A 23,340-nucleotide genomic window follows, 5' to 3' on the forward strand; every position below is an offset into this window, starting at 1 on the left:
GTGGATCATCTCTAAGGGCTGCAAATCTGTTATTGGTAGGGATATTATATGCAGGTGTACTCAGTTCGGATCTGGCGTATGGAGTGTTGTTCTGTGGGCCTCTTTGGTTGGTGTATGCCCTATTGTTATACCCTCCTGTTCTGGGGGTTTCTAGCGGTGTTTGTGGGCAAGTTCCATTTGCATTTCCCAATAACATGGGAGTGGTGGCTATTGGATAGGGATTGTCTCGTTCTACTGAGGAGGATCTGGAAACACCTTCTTGTGCGTCCAGATTTTCCTGCCATTTGTATATTTTGTTGAATTTGTAGTCCCCAGAGTCTCATCAGAGTTCATTTTTTTCCTTTGGGTGTCCCTGTCTACCTTTTCAACAAATTCTTGTAAATTTGTCATATTTTCTTTAAATTCTGTTGTCTCTTCTAAATTTACAAATTTGGCTTTGATGCCATTAATCATTGCTTCTAGAAGTTTTAGTTTTTTTGTTCTCCTAGAAATCAACAATTCTAAAAGTTTTCTTTCCATAAGGTTAAAGAAACCAAACCATTCTTCCTCTAAAGCTTTATCCACTAATCCATCGTTTGGGGCTGGATCCCACCTTAATCTCCTTGGGGTCATTCCATCTTTGATGTATTTGTTTAAGGTGAAAATGTCCCACCATGTTCTGACTTGTTTATCCATGGTATTCTTTAGGACTTTAAAATCTTGATTTAAACTAAGTCCTACATTGCTTGATGAAAAAAATTCATCCGCATCTAATTTTTTATTTTTCATAAAGTTAAAAATGTCCATGGGCGGTGTGGGATCTGTTTCCATTTTGGACCGATTATTTGGTGTCTGTAAGTGATATCTAAAAAATATGTATAAATCACTAAATAAATAAATTGGTGAAGCAGCTGTGCATCCAAAGAATTTTTGGAAAAAATGAAAAACAAAATTAAAACAGCGCTTAACACACAAATGTGAGTGATCAAAAAAAGGAGGAATCTCCTGAAAGTGCAATTTATATAACGATAAATGTGGTATGTTATGCAGCTGCTGTGCATCCAAAAAGATTTTGGAAAAAACGTGTGTGGAAATTAAATTATAACAGCGCTAGCAAGAAAACATTGTGGTGAATAAATATATTGTAAAGTGCAGGTGCAAAAAAAAACTGTAAACAATAAATATATAATAAATTTTCGGTATGAATAATAATATTATAGAAATCTATGAGAAGTCCTTATTTCTTAGTGCAGTAATTATATAAAGTGCTCAAGTGCAGATCCTTAATCCTTGGTGCAAATAATTAGGTAAGGTGCTCGAGTGCAAATCGGTCCAATCAAACAAAGGTGCTCCAGTGAGTGACCCTCCAGGTCCCCTACTCACCACAATTGAGAGATATCAGCGCATGAAGAAATCAAATGCGGCTTGTGGCAACCGAGCTCCAATATTTGTTGTTCCAAGGGATAGAAAGGGCCTTTGATGGAATCGCTCCAAGCAAGCAATAATCGTATAATCCAGATATATGGGATAAAAGAAAGGGGCCAATAGTGTAATACATCCCAATATTTATTCCCCCAAAAGTTTTAAATTGTACTTCCAGAAAAGAACGTTATCATTCGCATAAATAAGACAAACAGGAACGCCGCAATGGCGTGCGTTCCACCGAATCCAGGAAGCTTGACTATTTATTTAATATTCACACAATAAAAAATGTAATCTGTACCAATATAATAGATTCACATATTTATCAACACAATAGATTCATATATTGATCACAATATCATCTTTCACCCACATATTAATTTATCAGATATTAATTTATCAGATTTAATATTTTTTATTCAATCATATTTTTTAAATCACCATTATCTATATACACCTTTTTAAATTCAATTCCATCATATTTATGTAGTTATGTTTATTTATCTAAGATAATGAGATGATATTTATGATTCTACTGTATTCAACACAATATTGAAAGGTCATGTGATGACATAAATGTAAACAGGAAGCAGTACCGTAGCACCATGCGAATATAACACTCATATTAATTGTTTTTAATTTGGTGCCATTAAATAATTTATTATACATTCTAAAGTTGCATTACCAGGCAGCTTTAATATTGATACTCTAATAGACAAGTTTAAACAATAACCGGATATAGGAACTATCCCGGATATTATTAGAATCAAAGCGGGATATAAATAGGCTGACCGTGCCCGGAAATGATGTCTTTTGAAAACGCCCACTTATCGGGTGAAATGCGTTGACGTAGCTTCCGGCGTACAGCTACGCATTGTCACATCCGGTCAAGCTTCCTGGATTCGGTGGAACGCACGCCATTGCGGCGTTCCTGTTTGTCTTATTTATGCGAATGATAACGTTCTTTTCTGGAAGTACAATTTAAAACTTTTGGGGGAATAAATATTGGGACGTATTACACTATTGGCCCCTTTCTTTTATCCCATATATCTGGATTATACGATTATTGCTTGCTTGGAGGGATTCCATCAAAGGCCCTTTCTATCCCTTGGAACAACAAATATTGGAGCTCGGTTGCCACAAGCCGCATTTAATTTCTTCATCTCTCAATTGTGGTGAGTACGGGACCTGGAGGGTCACTTACTGGAGCACCTTTGTTTGATTGGACCGATTTGCACTCGAGCACCTTACCTAATTATTTGCACCAAGGATTAAGGATCTGCACTTGAGCACTTTATATAATTACTGCACTAAGAAATAAGGACTTCTTATAGATTTCTATAATATTATTATTCATACCGAAAATTTATTATATATTTATTGTTTACAGTTTTTTTTGCACCTGCACTTTACAATATATTTATTCATCACAATGTTTTCTTGCTAGCGCTGTTATAATTTAATTTCCACACACGTTTTTTCCAAAATCTTTTTGGATGCACAGCAGCTGCATAACATACCACATTTATCGTTATATAAATTGCACTTTCAGGAGATTCCTCCTTTTTTTGATCACTCACATTTGTGTGTTAAGCGCTGTTTTCATTTTGTTTTACACAATCACATTAATTGTTAATTTAGTGTCTGGTGGTAAACTTGTGTTTATAAGATTGACAATGGCAAATATCATTAAATCTTTTTCATCAATTTATATTTTTATAAATATAAAGTGCATGTAAATCCTCCCAAATTAGAGTGCAATCTTAGCAAGTAATTTTAAATATGAATTGTGAATATATATAGATAAATATAAAGTGCATACGTGCACAAGTGAAAAATGTATATAAATATATAAATAAATTAATTTGTAAAGTTCGTATGTGACCAAGTGACCACAAATATTAGTGCAACGATATCTTCTTGCACTATGATGTGCTACTTATATGAAAGTGATTTAGTGCTTATGATCCCTTTTTAAATTAATATAAAAAGTCCAACAATTGATGAATAATTTGTAAAATCCCATCCAAAACGATATATCCAAAAGTGATATGTGCTTCTATTCAAATTCCGTGTTGTCAGGTAACTAAATTTATATGATATGTGATAAGAAGATATAACAGTCGAAGTGGTTTGAGAGTGTGAGATTGTAAAAGGATACTAGGGATATGGTTATGCCACCTTACGGGGACGTGCAGCGAGGGAAAATGTTTGATAATGGAATATAAATTATATTTCTACATAGTTACATCTAACATGGAATTTTAACCAATAGAAAGCATAATGGGGGCTTACAAGCCCAATTCCAAAAAAGTTGGTAAACTGTACAAATTGTGAATAAAAACAGAATGGAATGATGTGGAAGTTTCAAATTTCAAAATTTTATTCAGGATACAACATAGATTACATATCAAATGTTTAAACTGAGAAAATGTATCATTTTAAGGGAAAAATAAGTTGATTTTAAATTTCATGGCATCAACACATCACAAAAAAGTTGGGACAAGGCCATGTTTACCACTGTGTGGCATCCCCTCTTCTTTTTATAACAGTCTGCAAACGTCTGGGGACTGAGGAATAGGAATGTTGTCCCATTTTTGTCTAATACAGGCTTCCAGTTGCTCAACTGTCTTAGGTCTTCTTTGTCGCATCTTCCTCTTCATGATGCGCCAAATGTTTTCTATGGGTGAAAGATCTGGACTGCAGGCTGGCCATTTCAGTACCCGGATCCTTCTTCTACGCAGCCATGATGTTGTAATTGATGCAGTATGTGGTCTGGCATTGTCATGTTGGAAAATGCAAGGTCTTCTCTGAAAGAGACGATGTCTGAATGGGAGCATACAGTATGTTGTTCTAGAACTTGGATATACCTTTCAGCATGGATGGTGCCTTTCCAGATGTGTAAGCTATCCATGCCACATGCACTCATGCAACCCCATACCATCAGAGATGCAGGCTTCTAAACTGAGTGCTGATAACAACTTGGGTTGTCCTTGACCTCTTTAGTCCAGATGACATGGCGTCCCAGTTTTCCAAGAAGAACTTAAAATTTTGATTCGTCTGACCACAGAACAGTTTTTCACTTTGCCACCGTCCATTTTAAATGAGCTTTGGCCCAGAGAAAATGCCTGAGCTTCTGGATCATGTTTAGATATGGCTTCTTTTTTGGTCTATAGAGTTTTAGCCGGAAACGGCGAATGGCACGGTGGATTGTGTTCACCAACAATGTTTTCTGGAAGTATTCCTGAGCCCGAAGATCGCGGACATCCAGTATGGTTTTCTGGCCTTGACCCTTACGCTCAGAGATTGTTCCAGATTCTCTGAATCTTTGGATGATATTTTGCACTGTAGATGATGATAACTTCAAACTCTTTGCAATTTTTCTCTGAGAAACTCCTTTCTGATATTGCTCCACTATTTTTCGCCGCAGCATTGGGGGAATTGGTGATCCTCTGCCCATCTTGACTTCTGAGAGACACTGCCACTATAAGAGGCTCTTTTTATACCCAATCATGTTGCCAATTGACCTAAGAAGTTGCAAATTGGTCCTCCAGCTGTTCCTTATATGTACATTTAATTTTTCCGGCCTCTTATTGCTACCTGTCCCAACTTTTTTGGAAAGTGTAGCTCTCATGAAATCCAAAATGATCCAATATTTGGCATGACATTTCAAAATGTCTCACTTTCAACATTTGATATGTCATCTATATTATATTGTGAATAAAATATAAGTTTACGAGATTTGTAAATGAGTCCATTCCTTTTTTTACTCACAATTTGTACAGTGTCACAACTTTTTTGGAATTGGGTTGTATATATATCTATATCTATATATATATATATATATATATATATATATAGTGTATATACACATACACACACACAGTATATAATATAGTGCATATTTATATAACCAATATATACATATAGTACATATATTGAACTGTATGAAAAACACTTAACACAGAATGTGGTGAAAAGTAAATTTTCCCAAATTGTAAATATGGTAATGTCCTTGGGTTTGAGAAGTCTTTCCAAAACAAGAAGAGTCTGGTTTAACATGTTGGGTGTCATACTGTCTCTATACATGAATTTTAAATGAGTAAACTATAGATAAAAATGGGGGGCGTGGCCGACTACCGGATGTGAAGCAGCGCAGTCTCGGAGCTATGTCCACATTGCCCTGATCCTGCAATAATCCTTACGGACCTGGGACCCGATTTCATCGCCTCCTGTGGGTACACTAGAGTGTTCGGATGGACTTGTGGCAGGATGTCCATAACCTCCGCCACAGAGTCAGTAATGCAGAACAATATATCAGTGATATTGAGGATACTACCCGTTCCATGCAGACTTCTGTGACTGAGCTAAAGAGGGATCATGCTGCCACCACTGATAAACTCACTGACTTGGAGGACCACCTGCGGTGCAATAATTTGCGTTTTTTGGGGTTCCCTGACGGCAAAACCCCTGAATCCTTTATGGAGCAATGGCTCATTACTACGTTTGTGGCTGATACATTTTTCCCATTATTTGCCATAAAGAGAGTTCACAGGCTCCCATTGTGCCCGCTACCACCAGGGACACCAACTTGACCCATTTTTATAACGTTACTGCATTATCGTGACAAAGAGGCTGTACTCAGGGTTTCCGGAGAGAAGGGTCGCATCTCCTACAACAATAATATGGTTACCATTTCTCCTGACTTCTCGGCTAATACGCAGAAGCAATGGGCCTCATTCCTTGCAGTGAAAAATAAATTACGATATCTACAACTGCCCTACAGTATGTTGCATCCTGCATGCTTGCGCATTATCTACCAAGGCAAGGCTCACTTCTTTATTGATCCACAGGAAGCTGCACAATGGGTGGACTACCTGGGTCTCAGAGATCCTGCACCCCGGGACCGCTGTTCGCCCCCCCGTTGAGAGGGGGATTCACGCCTGTATCTGTCTAGGCTTGGAATGCACAGATGTCTGCTGTTCCCCTGCCGACCTTCTTCAAATTTTTCTACTGTTTCCCAGAAGGGCACTTTGGGCAGAGTTTTTCTACAGATTCACTTCTACTCCTTGTTTTCTTCTGTTTTACACCAGAGCGTATGCCCTACCTATAGACGGGCAGATATACGCTTTCCCAGTACATTGTTTTGGTATGGGATTCAAAGCTCTCTATAGTTGGTACTTGAGGGCCAGGTGGGTTAGGGATGCTTCTTTCTTCTTTTTTTTTTTTTTTCAAGGGGCTCCGTTATTGTTTCTACTGGCCTACTGTGCTTTTATGTGCCTAACTGCGATCTGTTATCATCCACTTCCTATTGAGGTTTATGCAACATATTTGCCAGATATTTGCAGGTGTTTCTACCCATGGTATGTAGGCTTGGCACTGTGGGCTTCTCTGTTACAAAATGGGGGCACCGGGGTGCCAATCCAAGTTCCCTCACTTGTCTCATGGATAATCTACGCATAATTTCTTGGAATGTCAGGGGGCTTAACGCCAAGGTCAAACGCTCGTTAATGTTTGAATACCTGAAGTGGCATATTCCACATATTATTCTCCTTCGAGAGACTCATCTCCAGGGGTCCAGAGTCATGGCTCTTAAAAATGCACGTATAGCCTATGCGCTCCACTCTACCTATTCAACCTATGCTAGAGGTACTTCTATCCTAATAGCCAAATCTACCCCCCTCTCTATTAAACATATCAAAACAGACCCTAATGGTTGATTTATTATTCTTATTTTTTAACTTTTGGAAAAACCATATACTTAGGTAAATCTGTACATCCCCCCTCCCTTTACTAAATCCTTCTTTGATCGGATCCTGGGCTTCATTTTGGAAATGGCTGAGGGACACCTCATTATGGCAAGTGTCTTCAACACGGTTCTTGACAATTCCCTGGATAGATCTGGCAGTTTAATTAATCCGCCCACTCCTCTCAATTCCTATTTGGATAAACTAGACCTTCTAGAAGCCTGGAGATGGAAGCATGTTGGGGTTAGGGAATTTTCGTGCTACTCTGGCACCCATGGTACTATGTCCCGTATTGATCTCTGTTTACTCCCTCAGGAATTATTGAGTTACTTTCAGATATTAAATACCTCCGCAGAGCTGTGTCTGACCATTCACCCTTGACGGTGGACCTCGCTCTGGGTACTCCTAGTAATTACAAATTGTGGAGGCTGAGCCTCTTGTGGTTTGCTGATTCAGCAGTTGCTGATCAAGGGTTGGCTGAAATGAATGCATAGTTGCATACTGGCTGTTGAACGCCCAAACTGCTTCCACAGTGGGAAGTGGGATGCCTTTAAGGCTACCGTGAGAGGTGCATTCTCTTCGGCCATTGGAGTAGCCAGGAAAGCTGGTCAGTCTAAGTTGGCCAATGCCGAACAGACGCTGCATATGGCTGAACTGTAATACACTACTGCTCCCACCCCACAGAACCACGCTAGTTGGAGGAATAAGGCCTGAGACCTAGACCTAATTCTTATAGAATGTACCCAAAAGAAACTCCTGTATCAAAATCAAAGAGTATTTGAACTGGGGGATAAAAATAGCCGTCTTTTGGCGTATTTAGAGAAACCAGAATTTCAGCCTAGTACTATCCCCCGCATTATCACTATGGCTGCAATTGTGGTTGAACAAACCCCTGAAGTGGTTGAGACTTTTGTATCGTTTTATACAACACTATATAAAACCAGGGCACATTATACTATAGTGGAGCTAGATGATTTCCTACATGATATTACCCTCCCTAGGTTGTCTAATAGTCAAGTTACACTTCTAGAATCCCCATTAACGACTGAGGAGATAGCTGGAGCTATTAGTACTTTTGCACGTGGCAAAACACCGGGACTTGATAGGTTCCTGGTGGAATGGTACCTGCACTATAAAGATCTGTTGAAACCTCACTTAATTCAGGTGTTCACATTTGCTTTTAAGGAAGGTTGCTTGCCCCCCTCCATGACTGAAGCTCTCATTGTGCTCATCCCGAAGCCATATAAGGACCCCCTCCATTGTTAGTCGTATCGCCCTATCTTGTTGATAAATACTGATGTAAAAATTTTGGCCAAAGCCCTTGCTAGACGTTTGAATAAAGTTGTCACTGACGTTGTAGGAGCGGATCAGACTGGATTCATCCCGGGGAGGTCCACTTCTATTAATCTACGCAGACTATTTACTAATCTCCAGACTAGGACTGTGGGTTCCAGGGTTGTTATAATGTTGGATACCGACAAAGCGTTTGATTCGATTGAGTGGCCCTACTTACTGGAAGTGTTGGCAAAATGTGGCTTTGGGGATAATTTTATGATGGGTCAAAATACTTTATTATAAACCACGGGCTAGAATATGGGTGAATAGTTATATATCTGACACCTTTCTAATAATGCGAGGCACCAGACAGGGCTGCCCCCTGTCACCACTATTGTTCGCTCTAGCCATAGAACCCCTGGCTGCATTGATACGCTCTCATCCAGGAATTGCTGGGTTCATGATTAATGGCCTGGAAGAAAAAGTTTCACTTTACGCTGATGATGATATGCTGATATATCTTGCTGACCCACACAATCTCTCCCCACACTACTTGCAGTTATCCAACAATTTTCACGTTTCCAGGTAAATTGGGATAAATCTACCTTGTTTCCAATAGATCACCAGGCTGCACCATCTCTTCTTGCTTCCTGCCCCTAAAAAGTGGTAGATAGGTTTCGTTATCTGGGAGTTTAAATTCAGCTGCCCTTTTCTGGATTCTTTGCTAATAACCTAGACTTGCTTATTACCCAACTCAAAACTAAACTAAAACTATGGGGTACTCCACCCCTCACTATCCTAGGTAAAATTAACCTATATATAGGGTAATTCCCCGGTGTACATCCCCAAACGTCACCTTCAAGAGATTGACTCCATACTAACCTTTATATTTGGGGGGCGGGCCGCTAGGATAGCCAGAGACACCCTGCAGCTGCCTGTCCCCGAGGGAGGCTTCGCGGCACCTAATCTCCAGCTTTATTACATAGCATCCCAACTGGCCCACACACATTGTTGGTTCTACCCTGAAGCTAATAATGCTGCCTCGGTCCTTGAGGCGGTTATACTTACCTCCTTTGAATCGTTGCAAAATGTATTGCATCGCCGATCTAAACCTTCTGTGACACTCAGGGTCTTCACTGCCTCTAAAGTGGACATGTCCAATTTGATTACAGTACATTCCCCTAACGCTCCTTTATGGCATAACCCAAGATTTAAAGAATTCTTTCATAGGGATGACGGTACTTTTTGGGCCAAACATGGGATAAAATCAGTCTCTCACTTAAGAGGGCATCTTCCGTTCCTTTGCTGATCTACAACGCTCATACAACCTACCCACTACCGCCTACTTTAGATATCTCCAGCTTTGACACACCGCAGCTGCACAATTTGGCCTACGCAATGTGTCACTCTAACCCTCTGCATTGGAGAAGTTACTTAATAACCCCTCTTATGATAAAATTGTATCTACATATTGTATCTACATATTATTCCACTTTATAACACTCTAAATCTAATAGATTATCAGCTATTAAAGGGCTAATATTCTGAACCTTTCGGAGGACTAGAGAAAATGCAGTCCTGGATCTATTGATCACTAATGACCCAGACCTAATCTCGGAGGTAGTAGTCCAGGACAACCTGGGCTCTAGCGATCACAGGATGATCACATTTAGTGTAAATAACAATATAACAAGGCAAGTGGGGAACATAAGAACCCTAAACTTCAGAAGGGCTAACTTTCCAAAATTATACTCCTTGATGGAAAGGGTAAACTGGGACCAAACCCTGGGATCACTGACCACAGAGGAAAAATGGGAATGCTTTAGGAACATATTAGGCAAATGCATCTTGCAGTGCATTCCTATGGGAAATAAATTTAGAAGAGACAAAGCCAAACCTGGCTGGCTAAACCGTAGCGTTAAAAAACTTATTAGGGGAAAAAAATTGGCCTTCAGGAAATATAAATCAGAGGGCACAGTATCAGCTTTCGAGCAATACAAGGAGGCAAATAAGAAAAGTAAACACGAAATCAAGATGGCTAAAATCAACTTTGAGAGACAAATAGCAGAGGATAGTAAAAAAAAACCCAAAGAAATTCTTTAAATATATCAACAGCAAAAAAACTAGGGCAGAGCATATTGCACACATAATTAGCGATGATGGGGGGATGGTTACAGAGGACACTGAAAAAGCAACCGTGCTGAATGCTTTTTTCTCGTCAGTCTTTACACAGGAAACTGAGGGGTACACTGACCATGACTGTATGGTTAGTAGTAATACACAGGACTTGCCACTATGGCTAACAGAGGGTGAAATCAGGGAAAGGCTAGATAAACTTAACACAAACAAATCACCAGGCCCGGATGGCGTACATCCGAGAGTACTCAAGGAACTCAGTAAGGTTATATCCAAACCACTGTTCCTGATCTTTGCTGACAGTATTAGGACAGGAGATGTACCAGGGGATTGGAAGAAAGCTAACGTGATTCCGATATTCAAAAAGGGGCAGAGGCATATCCCGGGAAATTATAGGCCTGTCAGTTTGACATCAATAGTATGTAAACTTCTGGAGGGGATGATAAGGGACTATATCGTAGAGTTTGCTAAAGACAACAACATCATCAGCAGTAATCAGCACGGGTTTACAAATGGGCGTTCTTGTCAAACCAATCTCTTAGCATTCTACGAGGAGGTAAGCTGTGAGCTAGATAGGGGGAGACCAGTGGATGTGGTGTACTTGGATTTCGCTAAGGCGTTTGATACAGTTCCCCACAAGCGCTTAATTTATAAAATAAGGTCTGCAGGCATCGACCGCAGAGTTTGCTCTTGGATACGGAATTGGCTTAAAGGGCGTGTCCAAAGGGTGGTAATAAACAGCGCATACTCAGACTGGTCTGAGGTTGTAAGTGGGGTGCCCCAGGGCTCAGTCCTGGGACCAACCTTGTTCAATTTATTCATAAACAGCATTGAGGACGGGATCAGTAGTGCGTTATCAGTTTTTGCAGATGACACAAAATTGGCCAGGGCAATAACTGCACAGCATGAAGCAGATATCCTACAGAATGACCTGGACAAAATTACAGAGTGGGCAACGACATGGCAAATGAGGTTTAACGTGGAGAAGTGTAAAGTTTTGCACTTGGGGACTAAAAACATAAAAGCACAATACACTTTAGGAGGGGAACCCCTGGGGGAATCAAAAATGGAGAAGGATCTGGGAGTCTTGGTTGATGATAGATTAGGCAACAGCATGCAATGTCAAGCGGCAGCTGCCAAAGCCAGCAGAATATTAGCATGCATAAAGAAAGGGATGTATTCCAGAGATAAGACTATAATCCTTCCACTTTATAAAACTCTGGTCCGACCGCATCTGGAGTATTCTGTCCAGTTCTGGTCGCCAGTCCTCAGGAGGGATGTGTTGGAGCTGGAGAGAGTCCAGAGAAGGGCAACTAAACTAATTAGGGGATTGGAGGACCTTGACTATGAAGAGCGTCTACAATCGCTCGATTTATTCTCCCTGGAGAAGAGACGTCTGAGGGGGGACATAATAGCAATTTATAAATATCTTAATGGGGATCCCAGCTTAGAAAAAACGCTGTTCATTCGAAGGGATTGCATGAGGACTCGAGGGCATAGAATGCGATTAGAGGAGAAGCGTTTTAACCTCAGGCAACGTGGGGGGTTCTTTACTGTTAGGGCTACAAGATTGTGGAATTCTCTACCACAAGAGGTGGTTTCTGCGGGTAGTATGGTGGCTTTCAAAAGACTCTTAGACTTACATCTCAAGGGTCAGAACATTCAGGGGTATGTGAGATGATTACAGCCACACACACCTACACAGGTTGAACTGGATGGACTATTGTCTTTATTTAACCTCACCTACTATGTATGTAACTATGTAACTATGAGGTGTGGCAGGATACCCTTCGTTTGCAAATCCCCTTGGTAATTTCCTCCAGAGACAAAGTCATCCAATTGAAATTTCTCTACAGAGCGTACTATACACCCACATTCCTGTATCATATTGGCAAGTTAGCATCTCCTACCTGTGTAAAATGCTCTGGGGCTGAGGGTACTTTCTTTCATATGTTTTGGGAGTGCCCATTCATAAGGACTTTCTGGTCTGCAGTGATGGAGTTTATCGCTACCCTTGCACAGTTTCCCAATATTTGTAATCTCCTACGTTGTCTGCTGGGACATGTGGATGAGGAGGATATCCCTGGCCGTACTAAAATATTTCTACGATTGGCCTTTTTTTACGCTAAAAAATCCATAGCATTGCGCTGGAAATCAAACACTCCCCAGGACGTTCCGATCTGGATCTCATTAATCAATCAAGGGCTTACCCTCTATAAAATGACGTATGAGGCTAGGAGTTGCCCAAAAAAGTTCCACAAAATTTGGTTCATCTGAGTAGAATCTGATTCCACAACGTCATTACTGCAAGTGATTCCTCTTAAACTGATGAAGATGTGTGTTCCATCATTTCAGTAATGATTGTCTAACCTCTTTCCCTCCCTTCCCCCCTCTCTTATATATCTCCTGTTCATATCCCTCATGTGGTTGATATACACTGCGATAACTATACAAATGCTGTGTTTTGTATGGACATTTGATATACTGGCACTGTTTTTTTCTTTTTAATGTTCCTATTTCTGTTTTACAGGAAAATTACTTCTGTATTTTCTCTTAATATTCATTGTATGTATTGTATTGAATGCACAATAAAGTTTACCTTTAAAAAAAAAAAAACTATAGATAAAAACAGTTATAAATAATTTTAATAAACATATTGGTTTTGTGGGAATAAATACATTTGTCTGGTTGTATGACAGATGTCAGTTTTTTGGTTAGTTACAATGACGTAGATCTTAGCAACCAATCATATTGTACCACGTGTAATTCTATGATGAAACTGTTATAAAAAGGCCTGCATGCCTTTTTTCTTTGAGCAAATAATGAATTTGTTCCCTACTGCAGCTCATATTAAACCTCCTGCTCTTTTGGAAAATCATTGCCTGGTTATTTTATTACCTTCCACATCATTCATTATTTTCACTGTAAAATATAACCATTACAACAACAAAAATCCTTACTGTTGTACTGATCTTGCCATTCTCTGTCATCATACTGTCTCTGTGATGCAAATGTGCAAAGGGCTTTGCAGCTCCCCAAGATTCCAGGTATCTGGTCATACGGACTGATGCTCTCATCTTTGCTCCATCCAGTGTATACCTTGGCCTAAAAGTATACTGTGGACTTCGCCTTTCGACCTGGAAAATCACAAAAAAAAAAAAAAAAACATGATTGTATGTTATAGTAAATGTTAAAGTAATTATGTCTTACAGAATGTGAACTCTGTTTTGTTCTCTAACTTCATTTCACTTTCATTCATTATTTTATTAATCCTTTGTATTGTTTTTTTTTTTGTCCAAAGCAAGAGCCAAAATATTAAAATGTTTTCTTACTGTTTGTTGTAGTGCTTTGCTATGCATTGTGATGTGTTGCAGCAGTGTATTACAACACATTAAAAACACTTTGTTCCATTGTCGTCCAGTATATTGGTAACAATAGATTTTGTCATTGCACGTGGTGCAAATGTGCCCTCTGATGACAAAATATTCAGCAGATGACTATTTCATCTTCTCTTTTTTTTTAAATAAGGAAAAATAATAATCTGTGTTGAATCATAGGAATTTTTATACTTTAAGAATATGTAAGCCCATATTCCTGATATGTGACTGCTGTGCCATGTACTTGTATAAAAAAGTATTCTGCTCCCTTTGCATTACTTTCTTTCTGTGAATCCCTGTTGTTACTGCCAGTCACTCTGCTTTTCTATCAAAAACTGACCACACTATGCAGGAGAACACACCATGATCAGTTCTCTAGCTATGCTGGAAACTCAGCCTGCACTCCTCCAATAATCAGACTTGTCTTGACACCCCCTCCCCCGCACAGCTATTCACTGGGAAGCTCAGTGTTCTGCTGTTTCTCCCCCTCTTTTTGCAGCTGAGAACAGAGGGAATGTGATCACTTTTAACCACTTTTGGCCCAGAAGGATTTTCCCCCTTAATGACCAGGCCATTTTTTGCGATTTGGCACTGCGTTATTTTAGCGGAAAATGGTCGTGTGATGCTGTGTCTAAATGAAATTGAAGTCCTTTTTTCCCACAAATAGAGCTTTCTTTTGGTGGTATTTGATCACGTGTGCGATTTTCATTTTTTGCGCTACAAACAAAAAAAGAGCGACATTTCTGAAAAAAAAAATACAATATTTTCCACATTCTGCTACATAACATTTGAAAATAAATAAATAAATAAATAAAAATCAAAATGTTTCATCCTTTTAGGCCAATTTGTATTCTGCTACATATTTTTGGTAAAAAAAAATGATGTAATTTTTATTTATTTATTTAGTTTTTACTAGTAATTGCGGTGATCTGCGATTTTTAGCGGGACTGCGACATTGCGGTGGACAGATCGTACCCCTAATAATAGTAAGGGCTTATATACATAGGTGAATAGAGAATGCTTTCTGGTGCATTCAGCTTGCATTTTAAATAAGTTTTAGACACTTGCCAAATGTTTCTAACATCATTTGAGCATTGATCTACAGAAAATTTTGAATTTTTAACAATAACTTTACGGTTAACTTAACAATAACTCCATTAGTAACAGGCTTCCCTATACAGATTTTTACTTTTTTTTTTGTAAGAATATATAAGGCTTTTATTTGAAACACCATTTTAACCACTTAAGCCCCGGAGGATTTGGCTGCTCAAAGACCACGGCCTATTTTGCGATTCGGCACTGTGTGACTTTAACAGACAATTGCGAGTCGTGCGACACTGTACCCAAATGAAATTGACGTCCTTTTTTTCCCACAAACAGGGCTTTCTTTTGGTGGTATTTGATCACCTGTGCGATTTTTATTTTTTGCGCTATAAACAAAAAAGAGCGTCAATTTTGAAAAAAAAAACAATATTTTTCACATTTTTTATATAAAAATTCCCCCCAAAAAAATGTTAAAATCAAAATTTTTTAACATTTTAGGCCAATTTGTTTTCTGCTACATATTTTTGGTAAAAAAAAAAATCGCAATAAGCGTATTTTGATTGGTTTGCGCAAAAGTTATTGCGTTTACTAAGGGAAAGATTTATGTCATTTTTATTGTTTTTCTTTTTAACTAGTAATGGCGGCGATTTTTTTTTGCGGGACTGCGACATTGCGACGGACAGATCGGACCCCTGACTAACATTTTTGACACTTTTGGGGGTACCAGTGTCATTACTACAGTAATCAGTGCTATACATATGCACTGTTACTGTAAAAATGACACTAGCAGGGAAGGGGTTAACTTTATTAGAGATCCAGGGGTTAAGTGTGTCCCTAGGGGCGTGCTTCTAACTGTCAAGGGATGTGGCTTTTGATGTAACCACAGAGACATACGATCCTACATAGCAGGATCGTATAGTCTCTGCTGTTACACCAGGGAGAATGACAGGCGGCTTTGTTTACATTAGTCGCCTGCCTTTCTCCCTCTCCAGTGGGAGATCGCGAGTGGCCGGCCGACATTGGAGCTGCGGGTCACTCGTGCGGGGATGGCCGTGAACGAGCGGGAGCGCCCCCTACAGGCTCCTGGGCGAGCGTTGTAGTACTACGTCGCTTTGCCCAGGAGGGGCTGACTGCCGCAGTAAATGTACTTGCGGTGGTCGGCAAGTGGTTAATACATTCCCTGCTAATATTTTTTTATATAATAAGTTAACAAGGGTATGTGTATAATTACTGCAACCCTCTTGTCAAGCTGGGAGATTTAGTCATTTTATACATACCAGTGTTTATACAAATTTTTAAAAATGTAGTTTAATTTTTGGTCTTTACACACTTAAAGCGGAGTTCCACCCAAAGTTTTGACCTAGTTTTGACAGGTACCCGCTCCCACTTCCGCTCGGAGCACCGCAGCGCCCTGAACGGAAGTTCTCCTCTCCCCCTCCCTCCCTGCAATCTTCTGGGACATGTCAGAGGTCCCAGAAGATTGCCGGCCAATCAAGACGTGCAGCGCGACTCGCACATGCGCAGTGCGTACCCGGCTGTGAAGCTGCAAACTGTCACACCCGGGTGCCCACACCAGTGATGCCAGGACCGCCGAGACCAGAGGGAAGAGGATCAAGGCTTCAGGCGGCCGCATCGCTGGACCGTGGGACAGGTGAGTATGTGTTTATTAAAAGTCAGCAGCTACACTTTTTGTAGCTGCTGACTTTTAATAAACACAGAAAAGGCTGGAACCGGTGCGATTTGTCATGCGAGTTGACATTTCCAAATTGCATGACAAGTCACACCCATTGCCTGCAATGGAGCCATTCAAATTACTCATGTCACAGCACCTTTAACCACTTAAGCCCCAGGCCTATTTCTGACACTTTTTGTTTACGAGTTAAAATCAGTATTTTTTCTTGGAAAACTACTTAGAACCCCAAAACATTATATATATTTTTTTAGCAAAGACTCTGGAGAATAAAATGGCGGTCATTATATTTTTGTCATGCGGTATTTGCGCAGCGGTCTTTAAAACGCCATTTTTTTTGAAAAATTACGAAAAATCCCATTTCACTGCATTTAAAGAAAACTAAACAGTAAAGTTAGCCCAAATTGTTTCGTATATTGTGAAAGATGATGTCACGCCAAGTAAATAGATACCCAACATGTTAGGGTTTAAAATTGCGCACACCCGTGGGATGGCGACAAACTACGGTCAATAGAAATCTCAATAGGCGACGCTTTAAACAATTTTAACAGTTACCAGTTTAGAGTTAGAGTGTAGCTATTTTTTTTAGAATTATTGCTCACTCTCTGGCAGTCGCGGCGATACCTCACATGTGTGGTTTGAACAGTGATTTAATTTGCGGCTTGACTTCCATATGCGTTTTCTTTCGTGCACGAGCTATACTACAGAGAATGCTCAGACACTGCAGGCATGGCACAGGAGATGGTCAGAGACTACAGGCATGGTACAGGAGATAATCAGAGACTGCAGAGTCTTGCACGGTTAGCAATCCAGTAAATGCCAGTCTTTCAAATTGGTAGCCTGACCAGCCTAAATCCTGCAAGGGCAACGAAAATGAAAAACACACACATGTAATGCTGGTTGCAGCGTTCTTTAGAAGTCTAATCATCATCAGCGTGTTCATCCATCTGATATGCAGAGTAAATAATAAAAAAAAGTAAGAAGTGTGAGAAGAGCAAAGGGAATAATTTCCTAACCAGTGTGAGCATTGCCTAACCTGCATACAGGACAGGTGAGCATACTGGCGATAATGATGATTAGACTTCTGCAGCCAGCAGTATGTGTGTGATACAGTGCTAGTGATGATCTTCCGTCCTGTGGGTATGCTGTATGATTTCAAATGATACATACTTTCTTCCAGTAATAGGTCAAGGCTGTACTTCAGGAGATAGCTTGTGTCTCTCCCTCCTGCCCCTATCCAGTCCCACTCCAGTCACCAGCATCCTCTCTTATAAGTAAAATGTGGCGGGCTGGGGCAGGGGAGGGTTACTGAGGTGTGCTGATTGGCTAAGGAAGCAGCGGGAGGCGGAGTAACAAGTCAGCAGTTCTTCCTCCCCACTCAGATGAGCAGTGCTATTAGTTGATATACTGCTCATCTAAAATGATAGTTTCTTTTTTTTATGGGACATCCGCTGCTGTGTTGATTCTGAGTACTGTAAACCCACCCCTCAGCAGCATACAGAGCAGCTGCCTGCCCCAGTTTGAATGTACTTCAGCAGCTGTTCGTGACAGACTTTGATTTCTGGGATGCTGCCTGGGACAAGTTCATATTGGGGCAGCTGTTTGTGAGTGTCTCGAGCAATTTGTGACTGCTGGCAGCTATGCTACTGATATTCACATTTTACCACTTACCTGTGTATTCACATTCATAGTAAATTCACTTTTGAATTCAGTTGTGTGCCGGGGCTTTTTTGGCCAGTACATTCCTAGATGGGATTTATATGGGGAATATGAACAGTGCTGGCTCTGTATTTGATTGTATATTATTCATAAATTGTCAAGGGGTACCAAAAAGATGTTTATCATGGAAATTAAATTATCTCAGCGTGATATAAATCTTAGGTGCACCCACCAAGCACTTATCTCCTCAAATTTTTGTAAACAATATGATGTTTGTCTATGCATGCATAAAGCATTACAGTGTCCTTTTTTTTTTTTTTCGTTCAAAGTATTTTATTAGAGTTATGTACATACAATAGATACAACAGTAGTGTAAAAAGGATACAACAAAAATGTAAAGAGGATAGAGTCCAAATATAGAGTGGCCAAATGGTATACAAGATATAGAGAGAGTCAATGAGCGATAATGAAATGTTAATAAGTATAATAAATGATGTAGAAGTGGAAGTCAATGGGTTTGCAATAATAGGAATTGCGTGCCCGTGTCCTCCCCATGGGTGACCCCTAATGGGTTCAAACTGTGACTCAGAAGGAGAACAGGTAATGGGAACCTTCCACAAATAAAGGATCTTTAAAAAAGTTACATATCTTTACTAATAAAAATATCTCATAGAACATATGAAGAACAGTTTAATATAGCATGGCAAATAATCATCCAATTGTTCAAAATAAACAAGGACTCAAATCTAGTAGAGAAAGTAAATTGTTGTATCGAAAGATTACTAGAAACCAAATAATAAAAACAATAAATAAAAAGAAATAGGGGGAATGAGAAGAAAACAGAAGGCAAGAATGCCAGAAAGTAGAAAGAGTGGAAGATAGATTGGGGGACTTCAATTATCCCGACATTGACTGGGATAAGAGGATTGCACACTCACAGAAGGCCCGTCTATTCACGGAAACCTTACAGGATAACTACATGTCACAGTTGGATTCTCCTACTAGAGAAAATGCAGTTCTGGATCTATTGATCACTAATGACCCAGACATAATCTCGCAGGTAGGAGTCCAGGACAACCTGGGCTCTAGCGATCACAGGATGATCACATTTAGTATAAATAACAATATAACACGGCAAGTGGGGAACATAAGAACCCCAAATTTCAGAAGGCCAAATTTCCAAAATTATACTCCTTGATGGAAAGGGTAAACTGGGACCAAACCCTGGGATCACTGACCACAGAGGATAAATGGGAATGCTTTAGGAATATATTAAGCAAATGCATCTTGCAGTGCATTCCTATGGGAAATAAATTTAGAAGAGACAAAGCCAAACCTGGCTGGCTAAACCGTAGCGTCAAAAAACTTATTAGGGGAAAAAAATTGGCCTTCAAGAAATATAAATCAATCAGAGGGCACAGTATCGGCTTTCGAGCAATACAAGGAGGCAAATAAGAAAAGTAAACAAGGAATCAAGATGGCTAAAATCAACTTTGAGAGACAAATAGCGGAGGATAGTAAAAAAAACCCAAAGAAATTCTTTAAATATATCAACAGCAAAAAAACTAAGGCAGAGCATATTGTACACATAATTAACAATGCTGGGAGGATGGTTACAGAGGACACTGAAAAGGCAACCATGCTGAATGCTTTTTTCTCGTCAGTCTTTACACAGGAAAAGGAGGGGTACACTGACCATGACTGTATGGTTAGTAGTAATACACAGGACTTGCTACTATGGCTAACAGAGGGTGAAATCAGGGAAAGGCTGGAAAAACTTAACACAAACAAATCACCAGGCCCGGATGGCGTACATCCGAGAGTACTCAAGGAACTCAGAAAAGTTATATCGAGACCACTGTTCCTGATCTTTGCTGACAGTATTAGGACAGGAGATGTACCAGGGGTTTGGAAGAAAGCTAACGTGATTCCGATATTCAAAAAGGGCCAGAGGCATATCCCGGGAAATTATAGGCCTGTCAGTTTGATGTCAATAGTATGTAAACTTCTGGAGGGGATGATAAGGGACTATATCGTAGAGTTTGCTAATGACAACAACATCATCAGCAGTAATCAGCACGGGTTTACAAATGGGCGTTCTTGTCAAACCAATCTCCTAACATTCTACGAGGAGGTGAGCTGTGAGCTAGATAGGGGGAGACCAGTGGATGTGGTGTACTTGGATTTCGCTAAGGCGTTTGATACAGTTCCCCACAAGCGCTTAATTTATAAAATAAGGTCTGCAGGTATCGACAGCAGGGTTTGCTCTTGGATACGGAACTGGCTAAAAGGCCGTGTCCAAAGGGTGGTAATAAACAGCGCATACTCAGACTGGTCTGAGGTAGTAAGCGGGGTGCCCCAGGGCTCAGTCCTGGGACCAACCTTGTTCAATCTATTCATAAACAACATTGAGGACGGGATCAGTAGTTCGATATCAGTTTTTGCAGATGACACAAAATTTGCCAGGGCAATAACTACACAGCATGAAGCAGATATCCTACAGAATGACCTGGACAAAACAACGGTGTGGGCAACGACATGGCAAATGAGGTTTAACGTAGAGAAGTGTAAGGTTTTGCACTTGGGGACTAAAAACATAAAAACACAATACACGTTAGGAGGGGAACCCTTGGGGGAATCAAAAATGGAGAGGGATCTGGGAGTCTTGGTCGATGATAGATTAGGCAACAGCATGCAATGTCAAGCGGCAGCTGCCAAAGCCAGCAGATTATTAGCATGCATAAAAAAAGGGATGTATTCCAGAGATAAGTCTATAATCCTTCCACTTTATAAAACTCTGGTCCGACCGCATCTGGAGTATTCTGTCCAGTTCTGGTCGCCTGTCCCCAGGAGGGATGTGTTGGAGCTGGAGAGAGTCCAGAGAAGGGCAACTAAACTGATTAGGGGATTGGAGGACCTTAACTATGAATCGCTCGATTTATTCTCCCTGGAGAAGAGACGTCTGAGGGGGGACATGATAGCAATTTATAAATATCTTAATGGGGATCCCAGCTTAGAAAAAAAGCTGTTCAGTCGAAGGGATTGCATGAGGACTCGAGGACATACTATGCGATTAGAGGAGAAGCGTTTTAACCTCAGGCAACGAGGGGGGTTCTTTACTGTTAGGGCTACAAGATTGTGGAATTCTCTACCACAAGAGGTGGTTTCTGCGGGTAGTATGGTGGCTTTCAAAAGACTCTTAGACTTACATCTCAAGGATCAGAACATTAAGGGCTATGTGAGATGATTACAGCCACACACACCTACACAGGTGGAACTGGATGGACTATTGTCTTTATTCAACCTCACCTACTATGTAACTATGTAACTATAGAGAGAAGACGTGGGAATAATTATCGGGAATAAGGCAAGGAAGAAGGAAACAGGACACAGAAGATAGGGGAAAGTGGGGCTTTATGGGCCAGTGGGAGTAGAAGGATCACACCAAAACCAACTTCTAAAAATAATTTACATTTTATTAAATTTCATCATAAAAAACATGGCCGTGTACGCACATGTTAACACAAACAAAATGACATAGAACAATGCTGAGAAAATCAATTATAAGGAGTCATTAAATAGAAATACATCCCAGAAGGGAGAAAAAAACCAAGAGCCTGTATAGGATGGAAAGAGTAGGTCTCAGATGGAATGCGGTCAATGTAGGTCCCCAGCAATCCGACGTGTTTCGCTCAAGGCTTCCTCATGGCCAGAGAGACCATGACAGACCGGTATTTCCTTTTCAATGACTCGGGAGATGGCAGATTGGCGACACAAAAAACACTGGATAATTTCCCCTTAGTATTTGTATATAGCCTCCAATGTGTACATATATTCACTCATTTATTTTAGGCTAAGTTTCCAGCCTCTCAATCACCGCAAAGAGCACCGGGATGCAGGCAGGCTGGCTGGCGTGAACAACCACAAGGACCGGTTGGACCTGGGATATACTATCCCCTCCACCGTTCTGGAATAGGATGAGATGATGTTATAGGTTCCTGCCTGAAGCCACTCATACACTGCAAACAGGCTATAAGGACTGCAGGTTTATATCGCATATATACATCAAATAAGCCACCCCATCGGCCCTGGTCAAGGGAAAAGGAAACGATAGGTGGATATATCAAGTGCAACCACCAGTGTGGTAACCATTGTGCTCCCATAACAGAACAGCTTTACATATAAAAGAGTCTTGACTATCAAGTTATAACACAGTGCTATTTTATGTAGCATAAAAAGCGGTGCTCTTTGCGGCAGACTTGTATAAAGTACTCAAAACCCATACTTGAGTAAAAGTACAAGTGCTTTATCAAAAAGTGACTTGAGTAGAAGTGGAAGCGCTCTATCAAAAAGTGACTTGAGTAGAAGTACTAAAGTATTCAACATTTTTGGTACTTAAGTATTGCAAGTAGTTTTTTAAAAAAAATTGCTACTCAAGTACTAAAAGTAAAAGTACCAGTAGTTTTAAAAAAAAATTTGCTACTCAAGTACTGAAAGTAAAAGTACAAGTATTGTGTTATGTAGTTATTAAAGAAAGAAGTCAAAAGTTTGAACATCATATTGTTTTTTTATTATTTCAGATGATTAACCTAAAGGACAATCACAATTCCTTTGGCTGTAACTTTTTGTAAACAAAAACAGATAAAGTATGTCCCTCCCTTCCCCCTTTAGTGCCGGTTCACATATGTGCGGCTGCGGCCATCGCATATAATATCAGAGCGCACTGCTCCTTCATTATATGTGATCGGGTGTGCGGTGCGAATTCAGCCATACACTCTGTATGGCTAAATTCGCACTGCAACCGCAGCAAAGACGCACAGGACCCTTTTTTTGAGCCGCATCAGGAATACGATCGCACAGTGGTTCACACTTGTGCGATCCGATCCTGTGCGAACTGTAAGATCGCACTGCGATATGCGATCAAACTGGGTGTGTCATTAAGATTACATTGACACCCCCAGTGTATCGCATATGGCAGTGTGAACTGCCAAGGGTGCGTTTGCGATGCGGG

At 40.2% G+C, this 23,340-nt stretch overlaps 1 protein-coding gene across 1 annotated transcript in view; it reads right to left on the reverse strand.

The window, feature by feature from the left end:
• The window catches only part of ADCY2 (adenylate cyclase 2), a gene marked incomplete at both ends in the record, with an annotated part of 1,451,075 nt that overhangs the window by 808,562 nt on the left and 619,173 nt on the right, over positions 1-23,340 (reverse strand). The window contains one exon of the mRNA XM_082258935.1: positions 13,520-13,696. Coding sequence (XP_082115061.1) covers positions 13,520-13,696 — 177 coding nt within the window. The remainder of the gene's footprint in view (positions 1-13,519; positions 13,697-23,340) is intronic.

This window comes from Pelophylax lessonae (genome assembly GCF_965119305.1).
Source record: "Pelophylax lessonae genome assembly, chromosome: 5".
NCBI lineage: Eukaryota > Metazoa > Chordata > Amphibia > Anura > Ranidae > Pelophylax > Pelophylax lessonae.